General features: G+C 32.4%; 4 protein-coding genes across 6 annotated transcripts; 2 read left to right on the top strand and 2 right to left on the bottom strand.

Annotated features, from left to right (window-relative positions):
- The first annotated feature begins 5,132 nt into the window (after positions 1–5,132).
- Positions 5,133–8,484, top strand: LOC114192786 (transcription factor TGA2.2-like). Of its 2 annotated transcripts, XM_028082602.2 has the most exons (11): positions 5,133–5,390; positions 5,528–5,613; positions 5,720–5,793; positions 5,892–6,080; positions 6,413–6,517; positions 6,611–6,670; positions 6,892–6,969; positions 7,069–7,126; positions 7,404–7,675; positions 7,763–8,008; positions 8,202–8,484. In XM_028082602.2, the coding sequence occupies exons 1-11, from the start codon at positions 5,320–5,322 to the stop codon at positions 8,349–8,351; spliced, it is 1,389 nt and encodes a 462-aa protein (XP_027938403.1). In that variant the 5' UTR covers positions 5,133–5,319; the 3' UTR covers positions 8,352–8,484. The 2 variants fall into 2 exon arrangements, with proteins under 2 accessions (XP_027938403.1, XP_085531930.1); XM_085675804.1 differs by lacking the exon at positions 5,133–5,390 and having other exon boundaries at positions 5,397–5,613.
- Positions 8,485–8,640: 156 nt separating this feature from the next.
- LOC114192788 (uncharacterized) lies at positions 8,641–9,562 on the bottom strand. Its single transcript, XM_028082604.2, has 2 exons — positions 9,041–9,562; positions 8,641–8,944 (listed from the first exon to the last, which is right to left on the bottom strand). Exons 1-2 carry the CDS (start codon positions 9,381–9,383, stop codon positions 8,892–8,894), a joined length of 396 nt encoding a protein of 131 aa, XP_027938405.1. The 5' UTR covers positions 9,384–9,562; the 3' UTR covers positions 8,641–8,891.
- A 5,178-nt stretch (positions 9,563–14,740) lies between these two features.
- Positions 14,741–16,064, top strand: LOC114192787 (putative carboxylesterase 6). Its single transcript, XM_028082603.2, has one exon. It carries the CDS (start codon positions 14,850–14,852, stop codon positions 15,888–15,890), a length of 1,041 nt encoding a protein of 346 aa, XP_027938404.1. The 5' UTR covers positions 14,741–14,849; the 3' UTR covers positions 15,891–16,064.
- Positions 16,065–17,638: 1,574 nt separating this feature from the next.
- On the bottom strand, positions 17,639–27,110 carry LOC114192785 (uncharacterized). Of its 2 annotated transcripts, XM_028082601.2 has the most exons (14): positions 26,856–27,110; positions 25,873–26,286; positions 25,395–25,641; positions 25,142–25,254; positions 22,440–22,519; positions 21,768–21,909; positions 21,564–21,644; positions 20,415–20,519; positions 20,096–20,278; positions 19,914–20,006; positions 18,480–18,619; positions 18,320–18,386; positions 18,069–18,233; positions 17,639–17,895 (listed from the first exon to the last, which is right to left on the bottom strand). In XM_028082601.2, exons 2-13 carry the CDS (start codon positions 26,263–26,265, stop codon positions 18,114–18,116), a joined length of 1,764 nt encoding a protein of 587 aa, XP_027938402.1. In that variant the 5' UTR covers positions 26,266–26,286; positions 26,856–27,110; the 3' UTR covers positions 17,639–17,895; positions 18,069–18,113. The 2 variants fall into 2 exon arrangements, with proteins under 2 accessions (XP_027938402.1, XP_027938401.1); XM_028082600.2 differs by lacking the exon at positions 17,639–17,895 and having other exon boundaries at positions 17,918–18,233.
- Positions 27,111–27,775: the final 665 nt, after the last annotated feature.

The following is a 27,775-nucleotide window of genomic DNA, read 5'->3' as shown; positions in this document are numbered from 1 at the left end:
ATTCATTAATAGGGTTTCCAAATTTAGCTTTACGATTCTGATCCCATTTCAGTTCCACACTTCCAGGCTGAGCCTGATGCCAACGTTAGCGTAAAATGCAAAAACTTGTTCTGACACACGCTCTAGCCTGAACCTACTACTCCTCCTCCTTGTAATTCTAACACTGCTTTTGTTTCTGTTTCTCCTTCTGCTTCACCCAAACCCATGCCCAACACCAAGAGGTTCCTTTCAAGCAAACATTTTACTTTATTTAACCTTACCTACCTCATTGCTACTCCTCTTTTTCCATCTTAGACCCACAAAACCAAAACCATTACTCTAATCTAATCCAATTTTCACTTTTTTTTCTCTCTATCAGTATCAATCATGCAGGTGAGTAGTGACATTACTATGGACAACTATGTGTTTATGAAATTACAGTTTGAATTTGATGCAGAGAGTAGAAAGCAAAATTACTTTGAACAGAGAAAGAAGGAATAATAAATGAGAGTGAGAAATGAGAAAAAAAGTTTGAAGGTTTAGTTTTGGTCTTACATGGCCTCAATCTCATCACCATCCCATCGATCTCAGCATGCACTCCTTCCCATAGCTATAACCTCGCTTTACGTGACATGCATATTAAACAAACAAAACATATGAGATGCTCCAATAAATACAGCTCTTAACTTGGTACCCATTTATTCAGATTTTTAGTCATTTCAGGTTTTCAAAAACCTATTTTAACTTTTATGCTGCTTGTTTTTCAAATCAAATCCATTGTTTTAGTTTTTTATATTATATTATAAAAAACAAACAAATATTCTGTGCGTCAAGAACATACCAAGCATTTATTTAATAAGAATATAAGTAGGATAATTATACGAAGAATCTAAAATACACAGTTTATATTTATTATATTACTTGAATGCCGGTTTTTGCTACCCTTATCGATGTGGTATTCGAAATATATTAAATAATACGTTTTCGAATAGATGTAGTAGACACATCACCTAAAAAGAATACAATAATTTAAAAATATAAAACATTACGATTCTCCACAAATAAGTTCATCCTTTCAAAAGTAGTATTCCTTTATATTGAGGAATCAAAATAATTATCCAAAACTTTGAGATCCAGAATTAAATTCATAAAAAATCTAGAGACTAAAAATATAATTAAATTTAAAATATTGATCACATAAACATAAAATCATATATTAGATGCTAACATAATCCTTCTGTACTGAAAAAAATTGCAGATGATAGAGGTGAGGTCAGAGTTTAGAGCAGCTCCATAGGACTGAGCATCTCACAGTTGTAGTAGTATGCTGGAGCCTTGAGGGAGAGAAGCATGCACAATGCAGATAGCAGATAGCAGAATGCAGAATGCAGATATCAGATATCAGATTGTTGCAGATGCAGAGGATCAATCATGTAATGTAACAGAACACTCCATATTAATAATAATAACATTTTTTGTCTGAAACATCTGAAAATGTGAAGAGAGAGATGCTCAAACAGTTGTTTCTGTCTTGGAAGATGAACCAAATCAAAGATACCTCATACACCTCCACACACAACCAATCACAACATAAATATACACTCAAAGTAGAATGAATATTCAGCCCTCTAAAATTTCCCTTTTTTTCTCTTACTGTGATCCTATCCTACTTAACTCCTTTTGCTGGATTTAATTTTAAAAATGTTTGATTTGATATATTAATCACTGATATTTGTTCTAATCAATGTTCACAGTTTCCAATTTTGTTTATTTCTTTGATTGAAAGAAAAAATATATGAAAGTTAGTCAAAGAAATAGTGACGATCGTAGATTTTCTGCTGCAGTATGAAACCACCTATCACTAAAGACAAATTCTATCGATACCTTAGAAAAAGTAATTACAAGGAAAAAGACAAGGGAAAAGTATATGATGAAGAGGACTAGATAGAGAATAATATTGTAAAAAGGGTCATACAAATTTATTTTTTATGAACCATGTAACTCGTCACTTTCACTTTATTTAAATGCGGAGTTTTTCTTTTTATTTTTTAAATCATAGTAGACAGATTTTTTGTTTTTAATTTCGATGTGAAATTCCCCTACTGTTTGTATGTCTTTATTATTTGTGCTTAGTTTATTAATTTTAATTTCATCTAATCTATGTGACTAGTCTAAGTATCTAAATATGGTGGTGGGTATCTAATGTATGCTTAAACTCAACATAATTATAATAAACGAAAAAAAAAACTTATTTCTTGAACAACTCTGGTATGAAATAAAAAAATAATACATATATACTTATATAAAAAAATAATAACATAACGTAATAAAAATTATATTCATGTCATCATATAAATAGAGTATATATTTTTATAACTGTTTTTTATGTCAGTTTTTAATTAGATAACGTCACCCTTTATCAAAGAAAGGTTCTTTTAGGTATTGAACTCGAACAATTGTATATTTTCATAAAATATCGCAACAGTAAATACATAGCATATCAACAAGCAAAGATAATATAATTAAATTAAATTTAAAATGTAAAGAAATCAATCATAAACATTAAAATGTCATGTTACACTTTCCATAATATCATCTGATAACATAAAACTTACTTTCTCATTTAGTAATTCACAAAAGTCAAGATAACTTGTAATACTTAATATACAAGTAAGAGTATATGAATCTTCATTGGTTTCTTACTCTAAATCATAATAGTGATGGAATATGAATACATATCATTGATGTTTGAAGTGTTTAATACATTTATATCTCAAAAGGTCAATTACAAACTAAAAACTTATGCTTTTCATTATTCATGTTCAACTAATTTTAAGAACATCAAATCCAACTATAAACAAAACAATTTAATTAAAAAAAATACAATTACATACATTTATCAAATAAAATATGTTAATTCAATCTTAACAAAATCATTACACTCTAAACCAAGTTTTAAACCACAAAGAGATATTATTTGACCGAAACACTTTAAATTACATTTTAAATCATAAAGAAATATTGTGTAAAAGGTTTTATTAAAAAATTACATCTTTATTTTGTATTAGTTACTTTAAATACGTAATTTGCTCTTTAACCTTTCACACATGACTCGAGCAAAATTTAGTTTGAAGGAAAAATAATTAACATTAGTCTTTTCTTTTTTTTCCTTCGGATGTTGAGTTTGAACTTTGAACAATAAAATTGTTAGACTTATATCTAGTTCAAAGTATAACACTTAAATGTTTGAGTATCGACTAATTAATCACAAGTCTTTGCAAGAATAATTAATGTCACCACTTAAGTTTTGCTCAAAAGATCTACTCATATGCTAATGAGAGCAATTTAAGAACTTCAAGTTAATTTAACTAAACCTGAAATGATTCGAAACCATCTTATAGAGTAAATTTATTTTTGTCCACTTGGTTTAAATGACTTATTATAAGCAATAACATTAAATATCAAATCCAATGTGTTCACATTTTCAACAACCATCTAACCAAAATTACAATCATAAATTCAAACATATAAATTAGTTGTCAAATATTTAACCAATCCAAACACTTTGAATTGGATATAAAACTTGAAGGATAATGGATAAATAAATGGAATTGAGAGAATTATGGTGTTATTTGGATTAAAAGAAAGAGAGTGCATCTGCCTGAATTTAAAATAAAAAGTTGTGTATGATATAATTGATAAAAAAATATTTTAATAAATTAAAATGTAAATTTATACTTTTATCTTTATGATTAAATTTAATAGAAAATAAAATACATTTACTTATATATATATATATATATATATATATATATATATAAGTAAATGTATTTTATTTTCTATTAAATTTAATCATAAAGATAAAAGTATAAATTTACATTTTAATTTATTAATATATATATATATATATATATATATATATATATATATATATATATATATATATATATATATATATATATTATCAGAATTGGAATTGATTGTCATCCCCACACTTGCCAGCAAGCAGCAGTATCCCCACACAACCAATTACCATACCACACAGTCTTATCATTACAGTAGCATCATGCAAGACTTATTTGTTGTGATTTAAAACAAAGGTGGGTATTTCAATAATATTAAGTTCTCTTAAATCTCTTCAATTTATTGAAATTTCAATCTATACCCATCCTGCAATTACTATTCTACATATGCTCTTGATATTTGCGCAGAAGCAACAAGTAAGAGTTAAGTTATTGGTTTTGTTTCATATCCTAGTCTTGGTTATGTGCAAATATGAGAAACATTTTTAATAATTTATTGTTCATTGTATTATAACCTTATAGTTACATCTAATTTTATCAATATTCATTTCACTTTCAGAAAAATTCACATGCTAAAAAAAACCCTCTTGATCACTACACACATTTATTTTTTGTGGAAAAAAAAATAAAAGAGAGAAATGAAACATTAAAAATTGAGCAAAAATAAAATAAAAATAAGATACCTTAAGGAGAAATAAAAAATATTTTTGTTACGATATTATGCATGTAATTTTATTATTTGTATATTATTATTATTATTATTATTATTATTATTAAAATACCACAATTCGTAAGAAGAAAAATTAAAACTTTAAGGGATTAAGTTATAGAATATTTAATTCAATTCAATTCTCAAATATAGTTATAGGTACCTTATTGAGTTTCTTAACTTGTTTAAATTTTACTCCTAGGTTAATATCCTTTATTTATTTTGAAACCCATTTAATCGTTTCTATACATAATATATTTATAACATGTGAAGTGACTTGTGTGTGCTAGTTATTAACCATGACTAAAATTATTATTATTTTTAATTAAACAATTTCTATTTCCATTAAATTGTACTTATTTTTCATCGAAAATTTTCTATTTTAACTCACTTTTTACCTATTTATCTTTATTTATTTTTTCTGTTTTCTGTTGTCTTCATTTTTTTCCACTACCACACATACCATTAATATACTATTTATATTTATAGCCTAATTATATTTTTCTACTAGTAATTAAAGAAAAACACAAGAAAAGTAATTGACACCTTTAACGAGTCAATTTTGTAATAAGAATAATATACTAAAGCAAATATTATTTTAGAAATGTATATGAATAAAACCACTGAAACAAAAGGTTGAAGCTTGAAATGTGGGGGTGCGGGTGCTGATGCAACACTACTACACTGCACTCTTCTTAAAGCTTCCTCCAACACTTTATGCTTCGAACTGCATTTCCATATTCTGTTCTCTGCTTCCACTTGTTTAACAACAAAACCCATCATCACCGTCATTCATGCTTTCTTTCCTAATCACTTAGCTTAGAAACAATGCAAAGCTTCAACCCAACCGAATCAGAATCAACCTCACCACTCTATTCCCACTCTTCATTCATTCACCGGTAAATTACATACTAAAGTCTGCAAGAACCATTCACATGCAGCAACAACTGCATGTCTTAATTTATTTTTCTTTTGGTATTACAAATATAAAGTTGTGTAAAACAGAGTTTCTCTGTTTTTCTCTGCTCTGTAACAGGGGAAATGACGCCAACCCAAATCCCACGCGCTTCTCTGATCTTCAGCATTCTTTTCGGCAGCACGATGCTATTGATTTAAGCTCAAGTTAATACTCTCTTTCTATGTCTTCACCAATATATAAACACGCACACTTACACACAATGGTTCCTTCTCGGGTAGGAATTTTAATTTTTAACTATATTATATCCAGGTTCTGTGTTTGGTGCAAAGTCGAACAATATGGCTGTTGTTGCAAGCAACTTGCAGTGTGGGACATTCAACACGGTACCAGTTTTTCTCTCTTGTTTCTTCTCTAGTTATACATGTTTTTTTTTTCACGCGTGCCTTGTCTATTCTGGGTTCGGATGGGAATGTTTGTGTAGAACCTTGGAGGTGCAGAATTTGCTTCGACGGTTGTAGGGTGTGCTGAGACAGATTCTCAACACATGTATCAGAGAGGAAGCAGTAGCGCCACCATGCCCATGGGGAACCAGTATGTTGAGAAATGGGCAGATGATAGCCAGCACACTGAAGATACTTGCACAGACATCGACACCGATGATAAAAACCAAGTGGGTTTCTGAAAAATTATTTACTTGCTGTTACTGTTATGTATTGGAAATGGAAAGTCATTGTAAAGGCTTAAATGGGTTTTTGTCACTATCTTTTTCTTTTTAATTTTTTGAAGTTGGAAAATTTTGGTCTCTGGGGTGTTTTTCTGCTCAATTTGGTCATTCTGTGTGTTTGTCACACCTACTTACTCCACTTGACTACTAAAAAGTATCGCATCAGTTGGATTTTTTGCATCTCTATCAGTATAAATGTTTTGTCCAAAAAGATGCAGACGTACTTAACGGGATAAAAGGGAATGTGAATTGCTGATTTCAATGTATTTTTTGTTCAGTGTTTCTCTACCGTGTCTTGGGGCACTGGAGTTGGGGACGGGGCACTTGTAGTTGTGGACTCCCAGGATCAATGTAAGACGAAGGTTAAACCTGAAGACCAGAAGGTTTGTTTGATCCTTGTTTTGGTACTAAATCCTATGTTTAGCATTTCCTGTTTCGTTGCTGATAGCTTTATTTTTGTGAATGTTTTCTGTTAGACCGTACGTAGGCTAGCTCAGAATCGCGAGGCTGCTAGGAAGAGTAGGTTGAGGAAAAAGGTAATCGCTCAAGGAAGAACTTTATCCTAATTGACTCTTAATTCAGCAGTTTATTATTCTGAGTTTCATTGTGTTAGTTAGTTTCAATGTTACTACTTTTTGTTTCTCCCTGCATGTCACAATCACTGGGAGTGAATTAACAAGTTAATTTTTCCAGATAAGTGTAAGAATTATGTTAATGGAATATATTTGATTGGTTTATATGGTTTGATCATGAACAGGCATATGTGCAGCAGTTGGAGAACAGTCGAGTTAGGCTTGCACAATTAGAACAAGAACTTCAACGGGCACGTCAGCAGGTGTAAGATATTAAAGGTTTCTGGTAGATAATTTGCATCCATAACACATTTTTGCTGTTATCTTACTTGCTGTTTTTTATGGGTTGCTACGTTCTCCAGGGTGTTCTTGTTGCAAGTGGAATCACAGCCGATCGAGGTCATTCAGTTGTTGGAAATGGTAATATAAAAGATTGTTTTTCATTTGTAGTGGCAGAACATTGGTAATTCACTATTGAGTACATGTTTTCGAACTCTATCCAGTACATGTTTATACATGACAGTAATTATTGTTTGAAACTGCATCCATGGCTAAGAAAGAAGCTAAATTAGTTGATTGTATCGATACAATTTGTATATGGTAATTCGAGAGATAACTTTAACATAGAAATTGACATGATATTGGTAGAGTTGAAGCCTCAATCTTTGATTGTGTGGTGATTACTTTTATCCTTCAGGAGCTTTAGCATTTGACATGGACTATGCTCGATGGGTTGATGAGCATCAGAGGCTGATCAATGACCTAAGATCAGCTTTAAATTCTCGAATGGGTGATAATGAATTGCATGTTCTTGTTGATGGAGTTGTGGCACATTACGATGAATTATTCAGGTTGAAGAGCATAGGGGCAAAGGCTGATGTATTTCACATACTTTCTGGGATGTGGAAGACTCCTGCAGAAAGATGCTTCATATGGCTTGGTGGATTTCGTTCTTCTGAAATCCTCAAGGTGATTAACCATTTCAGTAAGTGAAATTTAGTCTCCAGAGTAAATAAATATTCAGTTGTTGATCAAATAATTTCTTTGGATATTCAGATAGTTAGAAACCAGCTTGAGCCATTAACTGAAGAGCAATTGATGGGAATTTACAATCTGCAACAGTCTTCTCAGCAGGCTGAAGATGCATTATCACAAGGCATGGAAGCATTGCAGCAATCTCTGTCAGACACACTCTCAACCCCCTCACAGGGACCATGTGGTTCTGGAAATGTTGCTGAGTACATGGGCCAAATGGCAATTGCATTGGGCAAGCTTGCCACACTTGAGAGTTTCCTTCATCAGGTAATACTAATACTTAGCACTTTATAATCTTTATTTGTATTTTAATTTCTCACTTTCAATAGTAGAATTCCACATCAGGCTTATGAGTTTGGTTCCTCTATGCTGTTACTATGTCAATTCTCACTAACTATGATCACAAACATTAAGAATTTGTTTGAATTGTATTCTGAGAGTTAGATGTTTCCTTTGTCAGGCTGATCTGTTGAGGCAACAAACTCTGCAACAGATGAGACGAATTCTGAGCACCTTCCAAGCTGCGCGGGCACTACTCGTCATAAATGATTACGTTTCACGGCTCAGAGCTCTTAATTCTCTATGGTTAGCGTGCCCTAGAGAGTACTAGGTGTCACACATATTCAGAACTAATCTTATCTGAAACATGCCTAATTACTGCACCTTGATTTGTACAACTCTTTAGCTATTGACAAATTTGTATATTGTTGGCATATTCAATGAATATTTTTCTATGCTATGCTTACACCACTCTTGAAAACAGATAGGTGTCACCTCTGCATCCTTCCACCTATTGCAAATAACTTCTACCAAAACATGGCTTTATTGATAGAAATAATTATAAATCATTTCATTCCCTTTCTCATCATCCATTTCTATATAAAAACAAAAGCTCTACATTGAAATGCGAACAATATGATGTGTTTTTTTATGGAACAGAACAGAAAATTACATTAAACAATCTGCACAAATTTTGTTTTACTCCCCTATAATAACTAAGATCTGTACATAAATGAACAGTAGTTGTACAAACTTTTCACCCTTTTATGTTCTGTAATTCTTCCACTGATGCAACATCATCATTGTATCCTATGCTACATATAGATTAAGATCAAGCATATTCAACTTCAACCAATCTATCTAAGATTCTTCAACTTTTGTTATCCACTGGTCTATAGACCTTTTTCCTGCTATTCAGTTTTCCTGCCAAGAATCAATAATGTAACTATTAAAACATTAATCTTTCTTTAAACAATTTCATCATATTTAAACTAGTGATGCAGATATAAGAAACTCTACCTGGTCTATGAATTTTTCTGGATGCCACTTGGGGAATGAACACCCCAGTACCCTTACCACCCTTCCATAAGTTCACAAGCCAAAGGGGTGGTGAACCAGAACCATGTCTTTCCCATAAACAAAAATTGCTTGGAGGTGGTGATGCGCAGCTAAATCTGAAAACTGACCTTGCTGAACCACCATCAGTGACATTTATAGAATTGAAACTTCTTGTTTGTAATAAATCAAAATCCTCGTTGTCTTCTGATGTCAATAGCAGAATCTGCCTCCTAATCTCTGCATAGAAAGTATCATCTTCATATTCTGCCTCAGACATAACACTAGGATCTGAATTCATCTCCATGTTGGGTTATGTTGCTGAAAAAGATGATAATTTTGGACGTGAAAATAAATGGGTGTTGAGGGTTATGTATATAGATAGATGAATAAGAGAGAAAAGAGATTAGTTTGAGGTCAGTGTTGTGAAAGTAGGCGTGTGTAAATCTGATATCCGATAGTGTCCAAGTTGGAAGAATATGTCCATTTCGTACGTTAGCAAATGTCCTGTGCTTTAAATCATATGATGCAATCATTAAATCTATAAGCCAAACCAAGTGGATCAGAACACACAATACAAGACATTTGTCAGTTAATTTGTAGCGACATAAATGGTCGTTATTTGTCACCAAACATCAACATCAGGCATGCTTATGGTTTGGGTTACCTTGTCATCAAAATTTTAAAATATCAAATTGTGCCATGTAACTTTCATAACCTGGAATTGTTTGTGATTCAAGTATTGGTAGATGTTAAATTAGAGTATCTTATTGGTGTTGCTTCACTTCTTATAACTACCATGTTAAGAAAATGTCCATCTTATATGCTGTTATTTGGATTGCTGAAACTCTCATCACACTATTAAAAAAATTAACTAAACTTTTATTCAATCTCTGTGAATGACTCTGCATATATTATGATGAACACATTCTCAACACGAATGGATCCATGAATGTGACACATATTCTGTACAAGATACTAGAAAAGTTTTCTCTCTGCACCCATAATTTTGGGGTTAAAGATAGAAAAATAATTTAGTTGTTAATTATCTTAGAGTAGTTGCTTAAAGTCACTAATTTCACTTGTAAAATCCAATTTATTGAATTATTGTGATTTGTGAGTTGTTGCTTTCTATCTATTAATATCTTTTTTTTATTATTTATCATTAAATTGTTGGATATTAAGAAGATGGAATGATTGAGATGCTACAGGGTCAGAAAGCTGTTGACAGAAGATCGTGGTGGACCATTTTCTCTGTGGGCCGTTTCAGAGTCATTCTTGTTGGGCTTTGGATACCATCAACACCTAAGGAAAAAAATATATCTGAAGAAAATGAAACATTATATGTAATATGGATTGGCTTGAAATTGAGATGTCATAAATAACTCATTTTTTTATTTAAATATTAAATATTTTATGATGAAAAAAAAGTAATAGTATTGTATAAGTGCAGGAGATTTTTTATTTAATTATTTTATCTTATACTTGTCCACGCTTTTTTTTTTCAAATGTTATTATGTCAATAATCAAAGTTTTAAATAATTGTTGTAGAAAAATGGTTTAAATAATTTAAATTAGATGGTATGGAATTATATGCTTGCTTAGAACAGTAGTTATTTATGTATTTATATACATGATTTATTTTTTCCTTTAAAATTAATCTGATTCTTGATTTGGTGCAGATAAATAAAATCTAATAAAAATAAATTATGTTCATTATGAATAGAATATACATTATTTTGTTCTCACTTAGATTATTTATCTAACATTTTTTGCATATCAAGCCTAATGTATTAGTCACGATAAATTGTTTTGTGTCCCATTTCTCATACTTCACCTTTTTCTATATAAAATAGTGAATGAATTTATAAATTACTAATTAATGTACATATCTCTCCATTTCAAGGGTTACTATACCTCTCAGAGTTACATTTATCATTTCTATTGTTTTTGAAGGGTCTTGTTTGTATGAATATGATACAGTGTTTGAAACTAACATAAATCATCAAATTACTGTAACTGAAATAATTTTTCTGAATGAAAATGAGATGTACGTCATTTTTTGTTTATTCATCCGTGGGCCGTGTCATTTTGGATGGGCTTTGAATAGCATCAACATCTAAAAAAAATATAATCCAGGAATTCCAGCTTCACCTAAAATCGCATTTCATTAAATTTGAAGGTCTAAAATATTTGTTATTTATTTTAACAAATTTGATACGAAAGATCTTACACACCTGAATATAATTGGAACCGAAATAAAAAGTTTTTACAATGATAATTATAATTACACTCGTTACAGTAAGCATCTTTGTGTCAATTCAATTGTTATCAACACAGAAAATGTTTATTGAGTTAAAAAAATACATTTTTCTTATTGACTTTCATCCATGTTACCAATTCTTCTCTGTTACATTCTCTGCCACTATTCATCTAAACAAGGACATAATAATTGAAAGCAGAATTTGAAGATTAGAATATGCAATTAGTTTATTAGATTCTTTCACCAAAATGACTATACAATACAATGCCGGATTGTGTTAAATTGAGTTAAACTTCAAATAACTCTTAAATTTATTAAAATGATATTATAGTGATGTCATAACTATTGTATCACCCATTACAAATATCTCTCGGTATTGTTACATGATACACAGTGAAGCTAAGAAGCTAATACTACAACTCTATTAATGATAGACCCTACTCTATTAATAGGTATATAAATAGAATAGTTGAAGGTGATTATTGGATACTAGTGTAACACAGGCGCTATCGCGCCTGTGTGTATATATTTTTTAAATATACGTGATATTATATTAGTAGGTGATAATATGATAATGTTATTAAGTTAATATATATATATATATATATATATATATATATTAGAATTATATTTATTAAAAATAAAGTGAAATACATCAGAACAGATAAAAGAATAACCATTAATAAATAAAGAAGAAGTAGAGACATCTGATTTTATAAAATTTTTGTAAAAGTAACGGTCAATTTTAAAAAATTTAAAAAATTGTTATATTTAAAGGGTAAAATCGGTATTTTAAAAAGTGGACACAAAAAGGGGAATCCCCTTTATATATTGTTATAGATGTTTGACTGTATTAACTGTACTTGAAGGTGGTTGGATGTTTGACTTTAGAGTTACTCGTTATCTCAGTCTCTAATGTCTCACCCTACTCCACCCTATTGGAAGCAAAAAGTTTCATGTCCAATATCAAACCATAACCATCGTCATATTTGATGGGTGCAGGAACATTTTTTTACTCACGTTGTGTTTTAAGGTGCCATGAGAAACATATTTATAGTTGCAAGAACACATATGGAGTTTACCTTCATGTGCTACATATAGAGAAGATTGTTATTCTGCAACCACAAAAGCAAGATACTCATGACTGAAAAAATATACGATTAAATTGAAAAAACACGAACACAAAGATACGATTAAACTGAAAAAATATAAAATACAAAACATGACGTGTATATATATATATATTCGAAATTATCAACTAACATATTGTCAACTAAAATTAAAATAAATCTAATATATTTATCTAATATCAAAAAAACAAAAAATAATGATTATATAAGATTTGTTGTTTATTTTAATTATTATACTAGAAACTTATATAATAAGTTTATAAGTTTATGATTTTTTTTAAAAATCATTAAATTTGCAGTTGTCGGACATGAAAAACATGATTTATGAGGCATGTCCGAACTTCTTAGCTAATAATTGTGGTTGACAATTTGATTATAATTTTCAACCATTATTATATATATAACTCACAAGAAAAAAAAGTCAATAACGCTTACGTCTTCCTCTAGGTTTTTATATAGTCCTTCAAAATTGGATTTTGATTTTCAAAATTGCACTTTTGGCCATTATGAAAGTCTTCCACAACTCTTTCCACATTAGAAGAACGGATTCTGAACTCTAAAATGGCATCATTCCATTGTTGAAAATAAGAAAAGAAAGTGAAGAAGAAGATGCATGTATGTAACTGAAAAGGCAAGCATGATTCATGCACAACGAAGACTGTTTCTTTTTGTGAAGATAAAATGAAAAGAAAAAGACTGGCAATAAGGTCTGACTTTGGCGTGCTTTATTGAAGGTTCACCCAGGAGCAAGTTCAATGGATATCCTCAAAATGGGTGACCCTAGCTCATCACCACAAACTAAACTTCAATTATCACTCTCTATGAAATATATAGAATGAGTTATATTAATTCAACTTCTAATGTGTCATGTCTCCACATTGCTCCTCAAATGGTGTTAATGGGAGGCAACCTAATGTTAGCCCCTAATGTTTGCATGCCACTAAGCTCACTTCTTTCTTTCAAATGTCAATAATGTCATGCTACTTATTCTTTCCAACCTTGCCCTACATGTTCATAAGTGATTCCTCAACAGAAGCATAAACACTTCAATTTTTAAATTTTTTTTGTCTTATTTCTTTGTACTCACATGCCTACTATAAAGTTCGGATACGGACACGAAAATACAACTAAATTGAAAAAATATCGGACACCGGACACAAAATATATGTATATATCAATTCCAAACTTTCAACTAATATATTATAAACTAACATAAAAAAGAATCTAATTTATCTCTCTAACATCCAAAAAAAATGAAAAATAGTGATCACATAAGACTTTTTCCTCATTTTTATAATCATAATAGAAATTTATGTGATAAATTTAAAAGTTTATGAATTTTTTAGAAAATCATTAAATTTGTAGTTATTAATAATGTGTTGGAGTCATATCAAGATCATATCAAAGACAAAAAAATATCTTTAAATTGGACATTTTATTTACACGTGTGTCATACAAGTACGTATATCAGTGTCCAATACGTGTCAGAGAGTGTGATGCGACTTCATGTACCTAAACTTGGTATGTTTATAAGCAACAAGAGATTTTCCATCTCCTATTATAACCACAGTATAGAATGATAGAAGGTAAGGGTGAGTTAAGGAAAATTGAATTAAAAGAAGATGGCATATGCATAGTTACATGAACATGGCTGAAGACAGTGAGAATGAACCCTGCATCTAACAACAAGAAAAAAAAAGGACCAAAAGTCAAACATCAGCGTCTGAGGCGTAATCATGACACATCCTATGTAGACGTTCTCATTCTGTTTAATTAGCTGCTGATCGGGTAATTTAACAGTAATGTGTGCACCATAACTGACAAAATGGATTATTCACTTACCTAATGTCGGTAGGAAAACTTTTCTCAATCTTTTTACACATTTTTTAAGTATAGCCTGAAGCAAATCAAACACAAAAAGAACTCACGTTTAGGTAATTTGATTCGAGTTAAAACTTTAGAGTGAGACCCTCCACTGCATTTTGTAAAGTGGATTGGTCTATTTGCAAACTCTGACACGCACCAACCAGCCACTTTCTAAAACCTGTCAATGGTTCAGCGTCAGTGTGTGTCTTTTTAGGTTGATGCTTCCCAATTAGGCAGTGGAAGGAACGAGTTACGAAAATTGGAGGCGCATTGAAAATTTGGAAGACCCTCCACATGTGAATTCACGTGGAGACATGTGGCATGAAAACATTCATTCATCCTTTCTCCACCCCCTTTTTCACCTTTTAAGTTCCACTCACTTTGTATATATATATAAGCAAACCATAGCGTGAGGTTGCAAACTGCAAAACCAGTCACCGAAAATTTATTCATTCCTTGCTTTCTTTCTTTCTTTCGTTCTTTTCTCTCAGCCTCTTGCATCACAAGAAAAATAATGGCTACTCTTACCTCAAACGTATACCTTAGCCCACAATACAATGTTCCCAAAGACCATCATGGTTGTGTAGTTGAGGAAATAGCAGGGCTTATTAGAGTTCACAAAGATGGACACGTGGAACGACCACAAGTTCTTCCATGTGTCACTGCCAGTACTATGAATCCAGAGCTAAACGTGACATCTCGAGACATGGTCATTGACAGTGCCACAAACACATGGGCACGTTTTTACGCTCCAAGTTGCCAACACGAGTTGCCATTGCTCGTTTATTTCCACGGTGGAGGGTTTTGTGTTGGGTCAGCAGCATGGAGTTGCTACCATGATTTCCTTGCAAGGCTATCTGCAAAAGTGGGGTGTGTGATTATGTCAGTGAACTATCGATTGGCCCCAGAGAACCCTCTTCCAGCACCCTACGATGACGGATTAAAAGCCCTAACGTGGGTGAAGCAACAAATGCTATATCAGCAACACAACAAGGGTAGTGGTAGTGACAGTGAATGGTGGACTACAAAGTGTAACTTCTCCAGTGTCTTCTTGGGCGGGGACAGTGCTGGCGCTAACATAGCCTACAACGTTGCCACAAGGGTAGCTGCATGTGATGGTGCTGCTTTAAGGCCTTTGAATCTGAAAGGTCTTATTTTGATACAACCCTTTTTCGGTGGGGAAGTAAGAACAGGTTCTGAGAAATGCATGGCTCAATCATCGGGTTCTGCTTTGAACTTGGCAGCATCTGACACTTATTGGCGCTTGGCGTTACCCTGTGGTGCGAACCGTGACCATCCCTGGTGCAACCCTTTGGTGAAAGTGAAGTTGGAGGAGTTGAAGTTGTTGCGTACCTTGGTTTGCATCTCGGAGATGGATATATTGAAAGATAGGAACTTGGAGTTTTGTGATACTTTGGTGAGAGCAGGGAAAAGGGTTGAGTATGAGGTGTTCGAAGGTGTTGGACATGCGTTTCAGATTTTGAGTAAGTCTCAGATATCCAAGAACAGAACTAAGGAAATGATGGCTCGTGTTAAGTCCTTCATGACTCTCTGATTCTCTATTTCACTGTTCTGCTCTCTCTCTCTCTCTGTATAAAACTAATTCACTCTTCTGAAAATTAAACTGCCTATTGTAAATTTCTGAATCTTCAACAACTGTACTATATAATGGAAACATTTCTCAGAGGTAATGAACGAGATTGTATATACACAGTTGTCCTCGATTTAATTTGAAGTGAAAAATGAGATTAAGTAATTTTTGTTATGAATTATTGGAATTTTTTTTTTTTTTTTTTTAAGATGATTGATTGAAGATTTTAATTGAAACAGTTATCTGTGACGAGATTATTGTTCTCACTGTTATTTGAGGTAAGTTAGAAAACTCGAGTTAATTTTAGAAGAGAAATGGATACACTATTTATGCAGAGGTTTTCCTTCAAAATATCCATGCATAATTGTGTCTGGTGAAAAAATTCAAATGGAAAGTCATACGATACGACGATGATACTGTGACTTTTATATTTATTTACTTTCATATTTTTATTTTCTGATATAATTTAGTATAAATCATTATATTATTATTTTTTTTTAAAGAATCAATGACACACTAAATTATATCTACGACATAAAAATGAAAGTTAAAAAATTGTAATTAAAATATTATTCTCCTATAATTTTCCTGCTAAAAAAACTTAACTGCACTTGGTAATGGACAATAGAAAATTCATTGTTTATTGGACCGAAAGGGAATTATAAATCAAGCAAATTTTAATTGAATTTTAAATTCAAGAATATTATTGGGAAATTGACCTTTGTTTATTTTCACTTCTAGCATTTAAAGTTAGTCTTACAACTGTATCTGTTACCCAATATCTAATTAAAGAAAAAGAAATCCTTAATTGAAATTTGTTCAAAGCAGGAATAAGTTTTAGTTTCCAAAATTTTTTGTCATTTTTAAATCTCTAATATTTTTAATCTTTTTTTATTTTTGTCATTCATTCTAGCTTGTTTAATAGGATACTAATAAAATAAATAATATTAATTTAAAATAATTTGATTAAATGCATAATCTAATTATGTAATGGTATGTATTAATACTTTGCACGAACAAGGTAATTATGTGTTTTATCCACTTTTGTTCTTATTCCAACCTTTTAATAATACATTGTAACTAGAATTATAGGATTAAAATTGCCTTTAATTCCTTATTCTGTTCAATTTGTTGGTAGTTAATTGAGTAACTATAGCGCTTGTTATTCACCAGCTAAACTAGAATAAATTCTTTCACGTATATACGATAGATTATATAAGTATTGTTTTTAGCTCTTAAACATAATATAATTTAGCTAGTTACTATTATTTATCAATATATACAAAAATAAAAAATTAAAATGATGTCATGTTTGATAAGATAGATCCATAGCCCCATGCCACCCTAATCTAAAACTTGTTAATAATGATGGGTTAAAGAAACATCTGAGAATTGTGACAAGTCTCCACATGTGAATTCACGTGATGTGTGGCAACATTTCATAATCACTTGCGCTACACTTTCTCACTTCAGACAAGCTAAATTAATGATTCATTGTAAATCATTAACATTCTGTTTCAACCGTGAATTTTTACCGACTAATTTACTTTTGTAAGTTTTGAAATATTATGATAAAAATATATTGTTTGAATTTCTTTTATAGAAAATTAAAAATCTTATAATTTTATGAACAGATCTTCCTTTTTGGTAAATTGGGCTCAGTCTGTGGTTTACCTGTTTCTAGTCTGATAATATTTTCTTTCGACAAAATGTTTAAAATGTCTGAAGTCCTTTAAATTTTCACATAATTAAATAAACACGACGATTAAATGTTTAAAACAGTACGAGTACGACGAAACAAACGAAAAGAGTCCATACCCCATACGGGCGCAAGTGCCCTGATTAAAATCAGAAAGCCAAGAGAAGAAGGCTCGAACTACTGAGGCCTCTGATGATGGTGTGCTTGGATAGTGTTTGAAAAATGCAATTCATTTGCCCAGAATTACAACAAGGGACAACGACAAAGAATCTATGAAGAATACAACCAAGAAAAAACACAACATATGGAAATTAGCATATAATGGAAACTAAATCACATCAATTGTCAATCACTAGTTACTCAGATAAATAACCCATTCAATTATGACTGAAAAGCGCTAAACATAACTATGCAGTGTTACTTGTGATAGTTGGAAATATTACATCTCTTGACGTTTTCAACCTAAACGCGTGTTGAACCATTCCTGCCTAGCTAGACATCATGACATGATCAATTGCCTGTAGTGCTTGGTTAGAGAAAAATCGCACATCAACATCAGGATCCTCACTGAGCTCAACCAGGCATGGACGAATAGTCTTCTCCACCACCTGAATGACAATGATGTTCGAAGTAAGAGTCGAAGACAAACAAACAAAGATGAGAAGAGAATGGAAAACACAAGTATGATACTTACAGACTGATCAACGATGGGGAAGATGGACTCTAGTACCTTTGCCACATTGAACTTTATATTGGGCACTCTACAAGGGACAAAAGGGAAGTAAATATGAATCAGAACTGTATTGACTCGTCCACTATGGTATATACCCAGAATTCAAAAGGTGAAAAAATACCGGTCTTTTGAAGCAGCAACAACCACCGGTAACAACTTTGAACATGTGATTTCGGGCCCCATTACAGGAGCAAGCAGAGAGATAGCACGAAGAATAGTCATTCGATACAAATAGTGTGGATTGCTGCTCATCTCCAAAACCTGTTCCAAACATTCCATATTGATACTACTGAAGATGTATTTAGGAAAATAGAGAAGGTAATACCACATTGAAAACAAGCATTCCAATGTAAACTTTCTTCAGACCCGGAATAGGTAGGAACCTAAAAAGCCCAGAAGACAACCTTACAGTGAAAATTCGAAAAGGGCTGGACCAAATTCAGGAGAGACAAAGGGAAAAGAACAAAACAACCCAAATATATTCATTGTTCAACAGAACTTCACTATATCTGGTTACACATCAGACTACAAGATGATAATCATTTACGAAGGCTCTTGAATTAAGGCTAAGTATAACCCAACGCTAAAAACTAGCTTTGAGGTAAGAATTGTTCAAGCCTTTATAGGCTCTACATTAATGATATTTATAGTCACTGTATGATCTCAACACATTCTACGTGCCCACGATTGAAATATTGAGCACAAACATTGTAGGAATTATTTTGAATTTTGCAGCCACAAAGCCTCACAGGCCAGTTCTTTTTTTTTTTTTTAACAGTTGAGAGAGGCCAAGTATTGGATATATGATAGCCTCCAATACCACCTTGAATTTGAGCTTGGGCTAACTCAAAAAAGGTGAGGATTGTCCATGCCTTTATAAGGCCTATTTTCGTCATATCAAGGTGTGATATCAGTAGAGCTCAGAAACATGCACATCTATGCATTATTGAACTGAAGTTTAGTAATATTTGGTTTGGACTAATATCAGGACTCCAAGACCATCTCTGGAGGCCAAACAAACAAGTTATGGATAAACTCTATCTTTTACTAATTTTAGATACAATCCAGAGGTGAGTTTGCAATGAGAACTGATAACTTTTTCTTACTTCATCTTTAATTAAGCACCCAGACAATAGATGATTCCTATTATTTCAGTATTTCGGAAAAGAAAATGCTGTACTTAAACTGAAACAAACCAAGATGACCGCAGGCTTATTTGAGCTCAACCTAGACACATGCAATGCAAATAGTGGAAGATTTTGCATCCTGTCCCCAACTCCACTTCCAATGATGACACATGAGCAAGTATTGTATTTCAGGAATCCACTTGAAGACAAGTAAGGTCATTCACTTCTAATGATATTGCTACAGTATTTTCTAAAATTTATTTTTTTAAGCAAAAAAATGAAACCATATTAAATTAAAAAAGGTATAGAAGTCAACTACTGCCAGGATAAACATAAAGACATGCACACATACACACAAAGACAAATTAATATTTTGACATATATTGGTGTCTCATGCCATTAACAACAAATTAAGCAAATAGATGGACCTGAGGTATTATGTGCTGCATTGCCCACTCGGGACCAAATTCCTCAGCAAGACGTTTCAAGTTGTTAGCAGCTGCTTCACGAATTGAATGAACCTACAATAACTAAGGCGATTAACGAAAGTAGTCATGTGCAATGTTAGTCCCAAAAAGCTCACACCAGCAAGGAAATGGAGAGCACAAACCTTATCCTGCAACCATTGCATGCAAAGAGCACCAAGCTTGTCATCAAAAAACCCAACCCCCAACTGACTTGCCAGTAAGGGTATATATTCTATAATTGCAAGCCGGACCCTCCAATGCCTATCCTCAGCAAGCTCAACAATGGCTGGTAATAAAGATTGGGATAACAGGTCAATCCCGATAACCTGCAAGAATAAAAGATTGATCAAAATGTATTTGCATTCTAGAATTAACGATAGCTGCAGACATAAAAGAAAAAGGTTGCCAAAGAAATGTAGAGTATTCTGAAAATGAAAAAGTAACTAAATAAATTATAACAACCTGATTCACTTGATCAAGCTTGCTGATAATATTCAGGCGTACATCAGGAAATTCATCCTTCAAAAGTGAAAGGAAAATAGGAAGAAGCTGCTCAATTGTTGCTTCCTGCAAGGATGACAAGGTAGAACTGAGACTAATATTTGAATCAAAACTACTACAATAATGATTAGCCCATAAAATAGTTTTTATGGACTATTATTTTATCAGAGAAAAGAAGATGGATACAAATTTCAGAGAGTAATACAGAAGGTAATTCAGTACGAGGGACGAAAGGCAGATAATACCACAAGGTAACACAAGCAGTCAAGCACAAGAAATAGGTTAGATTAATTTGTTAGTTCCTGAATTATTTTAGAATTTTTTAAATAGGATGCTATTACTTTAGACGTTTGTAATTAGATCCTGAACTTACAAATCATTTTTAATTGGGACGAGTAGATTGGCTGTTTTCACAAGAAATAGGTTAGATTAATTTGTTAGTTCCTGAATTATTTTATAATTTTTTAAATAGGATGCTATTACTTTAGACGTTTGTAATTAGATCCTGAACTTACAAATCATTTTTAATTGGGACGAGTAGATTGGCTGTTTTCACCAATGGCAAAATATGAGAAACAAACAAAGAATGTCAAGTGAGACATTGATAACACTCATGAAGTTTATGACTCTAGGATACCCAGATACTGCAGTAAGTCTAGATTTGGCAGTAAGGCTCTTTCTTTCCTTCAATTCATGTTCCAAGAATGGGGGATAATGTGGATTTTAAAAATTGAATCATGAACCATTGTACAAGCCAATCAAACCTGCAAATGACCTCTTTCCCTATATAACTAATTAATATTAATGGCCTACACACAAACAGTCTCAATTGTGGAAAGTGTAAAACATAATCAAGTTTAGGTTGCGTTGTGCACGACAATACGCATTTGGACCAACTTCACTTGAAGAAAAAATCACCCCCTTTTTCAGCAACTTTCTAACAGAACTCTGAGAGGGGAAATAAGTTTTACCGAAATTTTCATAAAAGAAACTATTAATTACTTTGAATAGCCCCAAGCACATGACAGGCTTCACCTTCATAATATGGATAGTACATATTCCTGTCTAGAGCATAATAACTACGGATACTGCTATTTGATACGTACATACCTTTCCTAAGACTGGTGCCATTCCCATTATCACTGAAGCCAAAGCAGAACGGACATGCTGTGAAGAATCGGATGACAATTCCTGCAAAAGTAAATCCCAAGAATTTACACCTGTACATATAAATTTAGCATACTGAATTGTACAACTAAAACCAAGGAAAGCCTCCAAACAACGTGTTAGAATTTCTTTTCCAGAGACGCATACCTTCACACAAGGAAGAATATGCTGAATTGAAAGTTCTGGATTTAAAATCCGGCAAAATTTGGTCACTTTTCCAGCAGCTGCTATGCGTACTTCGGCCTCATTGTCTCGGAGCAATCGCACATAGGCAGGTACCAATTCCGTTCTTCACAAACAGTAGTTACAAAAAATCTTAAGAAAAATAAATATATTGCTTTCGATTCAGAGTTTGTCCTTCGTAAAACGAGAAAATCAATATAGAAATCGCATGATTTAGTGTATCATATCATGAATGAATTTGGACCCTCTCCCGTTTGACAGAAATAGGAGAATCCTATTTAATAAATCTAACAATTTATCACATTTATCATTAAAGCTAACTCTTGAAATTAGAACAAATTAAAATTATAAAAAAATGGGAGTCTACTTTAGTGCGATAATAGGTTTGTTAGTTTTCATTTCAAATGCATATAAGTAATAAACAAAATAAATAATTAAAATTTATTGAATATGACTTCTCCTGTTAATCACGAACAGGAGAGGATCCAGATCCTATCATGAATATCCAAAATACCAGCCAGTGAACTGCATTCATAAGTCTTCATACAATATGTTCACATAACATATCATCATGATAGAAAGACTCGCTGCATATGTAATATTCACCAAAATAATAATAATAATAGTAGTTTATACCTGGTTGGTTCAGGGCCTACAGCTTCACAAAGTTCATACAACTGATTTGCAACCATGTAACGCACACGCCAAGACTTGTCCTATCCACAATGAAATTAAAATCACATAAATAACACTGTAAAGACATGCAAATGCAAGAGACTAAATAGCTAAGCATACATTTGGGAGTTGGAAAGGAAAGATGTAAAATGAAATATAGATTCAGTTTGTAATTTACTTTAGCAAGGGTAAGATTAAATTACGATTTGCTCTACCATTTTTGGATGTTCAAATAAACATGAAAGAATAAAAAAGAAAATGATTTTAAACTTCCATAAATTTACTATCCCTCCCTCTGTCTTACAAAATTTGTATTTATACAATGAAAGTTGTTTCAATTTGCCTCTCACTTTAGCAAATCAAAAAGGTAATTTTTACTTTATTTCGCCCTTGCCTGTTTAATCTCTAATAAAATACCTAATAACAACATATATTAAATTACTCTTTTCTATAACAAGTTCGTATTATTAACAATTTTTATTAACATCAGTACATCGCTAATTTCCTAACATTTTGATCCGTTAGCATGACGATTTTTTTCCAAGTAATTCAGAATGGCCAGAAAATCATTCCTCGTCCCCAAAACCTTTCTGTAATTTCTTTCACATAAAAGATGTATGAAATTCCGTAGTGTCATTTTAAAAGATACATCGTATTCCATAGATTCCAGGAATTTCAGTAAAAAGAAAAAAAGTTTAAGGTTATGTATTGATGACAATAAATTTTACTAGTTTGAAGGGGGTGACTCTCAAGTCACAGGTAATATATAACATATTACCTGGTAAAGCACATAGCTTGGAAGCTGAATCGTCTATATAGAAAATATGATATGAGCATAATGACAAAAAGATATTAATTATAGATAATCATAGCTTTTGCCCACTCCTAAATGTACTGATAAGCCCATAACTAATGTGTATAGAAGAAAGCCATGAGGACCAAATGATAAGGATAAAGGCCTAATAGTGCATAAGAGAAAGAAGGAGGCATGGAAGGGAACAATTTGGTTGAGAAGGGAGAGGGAATTAACAGAGTGATCAGGCATCGCTGGGGATTGGGGAAATGTGATGTGATGAGAGCTCAAGAAGGTTTCTCTAATGAAAGGATCAACTATCATAAGCTTCAACCATGGATTCTTTGTTTTATGAAATAGGTTTGGTCTGCTTTAAGGTGTGGAAGATTTGTACATCATGGTTTGGTACTCATCTTGGAGGTTTCTTGGTGATGAGCAATACCTTTGATGGAAAGGATATTTTGGTTGATGTGTTATTGGGTTATGATCTGTTTATTTTTCAAGCAAGAGAGTGGTGATTTTGTGACATTTGGATGGTGCTTGGTTGGCCAAAGTTAAGACTATGGCACTGAAATAATGGAGAAGAAGAAACAAGACAGAGAAAAGATAAGACTAAGAGAAATAAAAGTAAAGATTAGGGAAAAAAATATCACCTTTGAGAAAGATGGTCTTTCTTGGAATCTATTCAAAAATATGAATCAAGATTGACTAGGAATTAGAAAAGTTAAGACTATGGCACTGAAATAATGGAGAAGAAGAAACAAGACAGAAAAGATAAGACTAAGAGAAATAAAAGTAAAGATTAGGGAAAAAAAGATCACCTTTGAGAAAGATAGTTTTTCTTGGAATCTATTCAAAAATATGAATCAAGATTGACTAGGAATTGGAAAAGTTAAGACTATGGCACTGAAATAATGGAGAAGAAGAAACAAGACAGAGAAAAGATAAGTCTAAGAGAAATAAAAGCAAAGATTAGAGAAAAAAAGATCACCTTTGAGAAAGATAGTTTTTCTTGGAATCTATTCAAAAATATGAATCAAGATTGACTAGGAATTAGAAAAGTTAAGACTATGGCACTGAAATAATGGAGAAGAAGAAACAAGACAGAGAAAAGACTAAGAGAAATAAAAGCAAAGATTAGGGAAAAAAAGATCACCTTTGAGAAAGATAGTTTTTCTTGGAATCTATTCAAAAATATGAATCAAGATTGACTAGGAATTAGAAAAGAATTTAGCACCACTCATCTTCATGAGATAAGCATGAGATAAAGGTAATTTGCCGCTTGAGACCTAACTCTCAAAATACGAATTCTAAAAGAGAGAAATTTTCTACTTCTCACAAACTTAAGCATAAATGCTTTCTATTGATTTCCATCCAAAAGTGTTTACAAAATGGCCTAAAGCACTCCTTATATAGGAGGTGTGTGGGAAGGAAGCCAAACACTACCCTCCCCCTCTATGTGTAACCAAACACTAGGTTACTAATTAAGAAGTCTTATCCTTACATCCTTCCTAGCTATCCTTATACCCAAACACAGGGTTTATTACATGAAAATTAGCTACTTTCTTCAAAAGTTTTCTAATACTGTAGAGCTCCTCCGTTGCCTCCCTCTCTTTATCTTTATCCATAGCTTCTCCTCCTTGATGCAATCCGTCCTTATTCATGATCATGCAATTATGAATTGAGATCTGAGGGGTGACGGATGTAAGGAATAACTTGGGAAAAGGCTGGGTAAGTAAGCTGACTTGAGGCAGGGTCTTTACTATCCTCTGCGTTATCAATTTTAATGTTCAATCGTTCTCTTGTCCTATCTCTCTCTCTCACACACACACACATATATATAGTTAGTTAGTTAGTTTCTATCACATACCTGGGAGAAGTTCACAATAACCGGTAGAATATGTGCAACACAATCTTGTGGCTCCAATAGCTTGCCTAGAGCAGCACAGCCCTCCACAGCCAACAATCTGACAGAATCTTGATCTGATCCAAGATTACAAGAGCATATTAAAAAAGTAAAGCAAATTCAGGAGACTCTACAACAAAATAACATGGTCGATGAACTAGACAAATGACAGACACTTTCTACCAAAAAAAAAAAACAAAAATATGTATTCACTTACCATCTTGAGTTAGATCCTCAAAAATTGACATGACATCAGCCTTCAAATGAGCATACTCAACAGTTGCAGCAAATTTACCAAGATTTGATGCAGCCGACCTTCTAACCATAGGCATGTCATCCTGACATAACTGACTGTATATTGATCTCAACTCTGTTTTTGCTGTTTCCGGTGCACTAGGGTATGCAATATGAAATAGTCCACATGCAGAGACTCGGGCAGTAAACCATTCACCTGCTGCTAATCTCTGAACAAAAAAGTAATAGCATGAATTGGACAGAATGTGAACTCGGAAACAACAAAATGTCATGAATGCAGATCCATTAATCAACCAGTTTCTCATTAAGTATCAGGTTATTCAGGTGATAGATTTTTTTCAAACTCCCATAAAATAAAAAGTAAAGTTAATATGATAATCAGATTCGCTCCAAACCATAAATGAAATGGAAAAATGTCAGATATAATAACATTAACTGACCTTCACTAATGGTATAAAATATTCAACTAAATCACTCTCCCTCATTTGAGATCCAATTCTACAAAGTGATTCCACAGCTTTATCTCTTACACAGGTCTCCTCAACAGTGCAAAGTGTCTCCAGTGGTGGCAGCAACACACTGGCATGTTCCACTCCCCCAACATAAGGAATGAAAACTCCCAACTCTTCTGCCATTGCAAGAAGTACCTCATCATCATCATCGTTGTTTTCACTCAAAAATGGAATTAATTCTCGACGGGTTCGCTCCTCCCCAAGTGCACGTGCAATTGTTGATAGCCTGCGAATCGAGTTTAACCGCAGCTGAATGTCATCATTTTTCAACTCATCTATAAGCACTGCTATTGGATAGAGTGGTTCGTCAGCCATAGACATTTTGCTTTGTTCCCAATATTTCTGGTAGAATCAACAAATCAATCAAAGTACAGTTATTAGTGCACCAAGCATCAAACACTAGTACATCAACATACCAGCATTAGTTAAATGTATAAATCATTAAAACTTAAAAACCTTGAACTTGGAACTCCATCTTAATTAACTAATTCCATACATGTTACTTCACCCAATTTTCTTCAGCTTTAGTGAAATGTATAAACCATTAAAACTTAAAAACCTTGAACTTGGAACTCCATCTTAATTAGCTACTTCAATACACATTACTTCACCCAATTTTTTCAGCTTCAGTTAAAGTAAAGCATATAAAACCAAATCAAGAGTTTAATAGCAGGCAAGTAGCAACTGCAAGTTCAAATTGCATGCTTAGTGTGCACACGAGCACAACTACAATATTCAATTAAATTTACTTAGGGTTCTCCAACTTAGAAGACATGCATGCTACTCTAAAAACATGTCAAAAGTTCATAAAATCAAAATAATTGAAAATCCAATATCAAAATATTTAGTGAAAAATTGAAAGAAAGAAACCTAGTGTGTCAAATCAAGACAGGAAGAGCAAAACATTGTACCGTGTAGAGTGAAAGTGTCAATATCTTTCGACTTCACAAGCTACGGAAACGCAAAGATGGAGAAATTGCGACCTTCTTCTAGTAGATAGTTGGATATAGTTGAAAAATAATCTCAAAAAAGCATCACTGCAAGGTGCTATGCATGAACACTGGAAACCCTAAAACCATGGAAGAAAGAGGAAGAAGACTATAGAGGGAAGCAACGTGGTCGCACACAAGAATGCATTGGAATCACCTATGCTGGTCTGAGTTTAACTTTAAAACGGTGCCGTTCAGGAAGTTCACTCGGTTTTGTTTTTTTACATTTTCAACTAAAATATTTAAAAAAGATATCACTCCCTCCCATATTGTTTCGAATTTTAGAAGAAAAAATATATATTTTTTACGATAAAATATTAAATATTCACTCTGTCATTATTAGTTATTTTGAACTTAGAAAAAAAAATAACAGGATACAATTTGATTATTATAAAAAAAATTAAGAGATGTATTTAGTATAGTAATTTCTGAAAAATATTTTTATTGAAAAGTATAACAGTTTGTTATGATTTCCAGTACCACTTTAGTATATGTGAAAAATTTAAACACGCACAAGACCGAACAGGAGTAATAACCAGCGGATGTTAGCATTTTGTCTGCATAATTAATAGAAGAAAAACAGAAATAAAATAAGTTAAAAGGCAAAAAAAAAAGTGTTATTTTTGGATAAATAAAAAATAATTGAGAAAGAAATAAAAAGTCCTTTAATTAAGTAAAAGAATAGTTGATAATGAATAGAGTAATAAATCAATTGTATAAAAACTTTATTGATTAAAAACTTGAATTTTGCTTCTATTTCATCTCACTCATAGGAAAAAAAAGTGTTGTAGATGTAAGATCACCTAAAAGAAATTCCTTCTTACTTCTTCACTCAAATAAAC

The sequence above is a fragment of the Vigna unguiculata genome, chromosome 7, assembly GCF_037176805.1.
Source record: "Vigna unguiculata cultivar grain cowpea cultivar isolate G323 ecotype 2 chromosome 7, ASM3717680v1, whole genome shotgun sequence".
Taxonomy (NCBI): Eukaryota; Viridiplantae; Streptophyta; class Magnoliopsida; order Fabales; family Fabaceae; genus Vigna; species Vigna unguiculata.
Note: the sequence above shows the minus strand (reverse complement) of the source record. Positions and strands in the feature narration are given on the sequence as shown.